Here is a 3,082-nt window from a genome sequence, read left to right as displayed (position 1 = left end):
TTTTTTTTTTTTTGAAGAGGTTTTTGCCATGGGGCACATGCGCTCACCAGACAGAGACAGAGAGACAGAAAGCGAGAAATCACTCCCCAGGGGGGATGGCCACTCCGCAATCCCTTCTCCTCCATTCCCCTCTCGGGATCTTGAGCATGCACACACACGCGCCCGGCGTGAGTCTTAAGCCACCGGGTCCAGGACGCAAACCGTGGTCCACTACTTGGGAGTCTAGCGACATAGCCATTACGCTAACTGCTGGTCCCTGTTCTTGTACAAACCTCTTCAAAGCCACCCACAGCTGCAAATGCACCCCTGATCCCACTTCGGTGGTCCCTGGAAATACAAAAGGTCCCACTGCCTTCCCTGAGAGCCGCCTGTAACACAAGGCCCTAGAAGGCTCCCGGGCATGAACACCCAGACTCTGACCTCAGAGGGGACAGACCTGCTCCCACATCATTGACAGCTTCCCTCCCCAAATATGACCCTATAACACCGCTCCCCAAAACGGCACTCTCTGTGCTACATCCTGCCCGTGGAGTGGTTCTGTTTGGCCCAGGGAGTTTGAAGGTTTTGTTTCTAGTTGCCCGCACTGAAAACCTGAGCGGTTTCACTGTATCTCCAGATGTTCTTGAGGAAATAAGAACTTTGGCAACACCCCCACAGGGCAAGAGTCAGCAGAAACTTTTTACTGGCTGCCCTGTCGCAGAAGACATGTGATCCCCAGTCCCCCTGTCCCCATTTGGTCTACCATGGGCACGTGGTTCTGTGACCCTTGACTGAGTTATGACAAAAAGGAAGACTTCAGGGACAGCAGATGGCATAATGGTATGTAACCCCACTGGACTCCCACTTAGTCAATAGCAGTTCAAGTCCCGGACCTGGCGACTTAAAACCCACACCGGGCACGTGTGCATGCATGCTGAAAATCCCAAGAGGAGAATGGGGAAGAAGGGATTGTGGCATGGCCATCCCCCACTGGAGGTGATTTCTCACTTTCTGTATCTCTGTGTCTCTCTGTCTCTCTGTCTCTCCAGCAAGTGCAAGCGGTGGAACAAAATTCTCTCTAAAAAAGGGAGAAAGGGGGACTTCTCAGATGTCCAAAGCATTTTTCCTTGGGATGTTTTACAGTGCCACCCAAATCTCCAATAAAATAAACACCTGGAACATCTGGTCTAAGGCACTCTTTAGGTCCTGTCTATGCCTCCAGCTGCAAAGAACATACATGAGGAGGTTCTCACCGCAGAGGCTACACTAGGGTAAGGGGCAATAGCCGAACTGGACCATGGGAGGGGAAGGCTCAGCCCCCAAAGCTAACACAACTGGCCCTGAGCAAAGGCCACAGAGCTTGCTGTTTCCACAGGGAGGACAGAGAGTCCAGCACAAGGTGAGGGGCCTACCTGATAGGCAAATATTCATCAAGCACTTACTTCAAGTTTGGGAAAAGAGACAGAGGCCCAGGAATAAAGCTAGGACCCCCACAGAAAACAAGCAAGTTCCTCACTTCAGTTCTCAAGATCTCTCCTCTCCTCACGTCCTCTACCCTCTATGCCCCTCAGACACTCTGCGTCTTCATATGAGACTTCTATCCATGGGTGTCCTTCCATGAGCAAAGGCAAAGTAGAATTTCAAGTGGCCAAAGGAAAGATTAGTCTGTCTTTCCTTCCTTCATCCCCAGATTCAACAGAGCCCACCCCACCTGGCTCCTGCAAAAACTCTGTTTATTGGGAACCTGTCCAATGGATGTCCAAGATGCCCACCATCCTTGAGGAAGAATTGACCCAGACAAGTCAACCCCTTGTGGGGGAGGTGGGTTGGTATGGCCCTTCCATCTGTCATACTAGGCCTTCTTCCATGTCCACCTTCTCTCCCACTGAATTCCAGGAGAAGGAGCATCAAACTCTTAGGATTCTATTCCTACTTGGTCTGGTCAAAGCCAACCCCTGAGAAATCCAGCTCACCAATCAGACATGACAAGTGCAGGTCAGAGGGTGGAGAGACAGGGTGAGGGAGGCCTATACCACCCCTCCCCAAACTGTCACTCTCTGTGCTATATCCTCCCTTTGGAGTGGTTTTGTTTGGCCCATGGAGTTGAAGGGTTCTGTCTTGAAGGAATTGCTACTCACAGCCCAGTGACCACCTGCTTGTCTCAAATAACAGTGTGTGATCACAGACACGTGTCTTCACCTCTCTGAGCCCTTCTCCATTGAACCTGGAATCAACTTAGATGTAATTCTTAGTCCAGTTATTTCTGTCTCCTTCTAACCCCTGACCCCAACACACACACTTACACACACACACACACACACACACACACACACACACAAGGACCTACAAACTGTCTCAAAAGCATAGTGTTGACATTATAGCAATGGATGAGTGGAATCTGAATCTACTACATTCCCATAGAATTGCAAGCTTTATCATGGAAAGTGAACACACTCAGGAGTCAGGGGATGCCCTTGTGGGTCTTCCTGAAAGCCCTGGTTCCAGACTTTTCCTTCTGGCAGGAACATTAGACATCATCACATCCCAATTCCTCACTTTAAGGGGCACCACTGAAGGCCCCTGAAAGTCAAGGGACTTTCCCCAGGAGATGCAGTGGCAAAGTCAGGTCTAGATCTCAGGTGTCCAGCTTCCCTACCCAGGACTCTTCCTGTGAGTGTCCCTACCCAGCCACCCACTCCCTGCAGCCCGGGTCTACTCACATATAGCGCAGGTGGGGGTTCTTGGCAAAGGCTCTGGGCTGGATGTTCCGAAGTCCTGAGTTCTTGATGGTCCTGGACAGAGAGGAAAAGAGGGTGAGCAGAACTTGGGGCAGGGGAACGTCTGCTCTGGGTTGAACTGGCAGGAGGTCAGGTCATGACCAGACTTGCCTCTCCCTTGCTGAGCATTTCAATCTCTTCAATGCCAATCCCCATGGCTAGCCCAGCTGGGGATGCTCAGTGAACCATGTCTGGGCTGGTACCCCACAGACACCTAGTGAGACCTGGGGTTGAGTGGACAGTGCTGGCAGTGCCCCTTCCATCCTGGCCAGTGGGTAAAAGTGTGTGTGGGGGGGGGGGGGGGGGTGCTCCCGCCCCCGCACGCA

At 51.8% G+C, this 3,082-nt stretch overlaps 1 protein-coding gene across 4 annotated transcripts in view; it reads right to left on the bottom strand.

Moving 5' to 3' along the window:
- Positions 1–3,082, bottom strand: part of NTRK3 (neurotrophic receptor tyrosine kinase 3) — a 359,566-nt gene that overhangs the window by 355,245 nt on the left and 1,239 nt on the right. For all 4 annotated transcript variants that reach the window (XM_006164381.2, XM_027766658.1, XM_027766659.1 and 1 more), the window contains exon 2: positions 2,700–2,771. In XM_006164381.2, coding sequence (XP_006164443.2) covers positions 2,700–2,771 — 72 coding nt within the window. The remainder of the gene's footprint in view (positions 1–2,699; positions 2,772–3,082) is intronic.

This window comes from Tupaia chinensis, unplaced genomic scaffold (genome assembly GCF_000334495.1).
Source record: "Tupaia chinensis unplaced genomic scaffold, TupChi_1.0 Scaffold143616_1, whole genome shotgun sequence".
In the NCBI taxonomy this organism is placed as follows: Eukaryota; Metazoa; Chordata; class Mammalia; order Scandentia; family Tupaiidae; genus Tupaia; species Tupaia belangeri.
The sequence above is the reverse complement of the archived record's forward strand: the minus strand, read 5'-3'. Positions and strand labels throughout refer to the sequence as shown.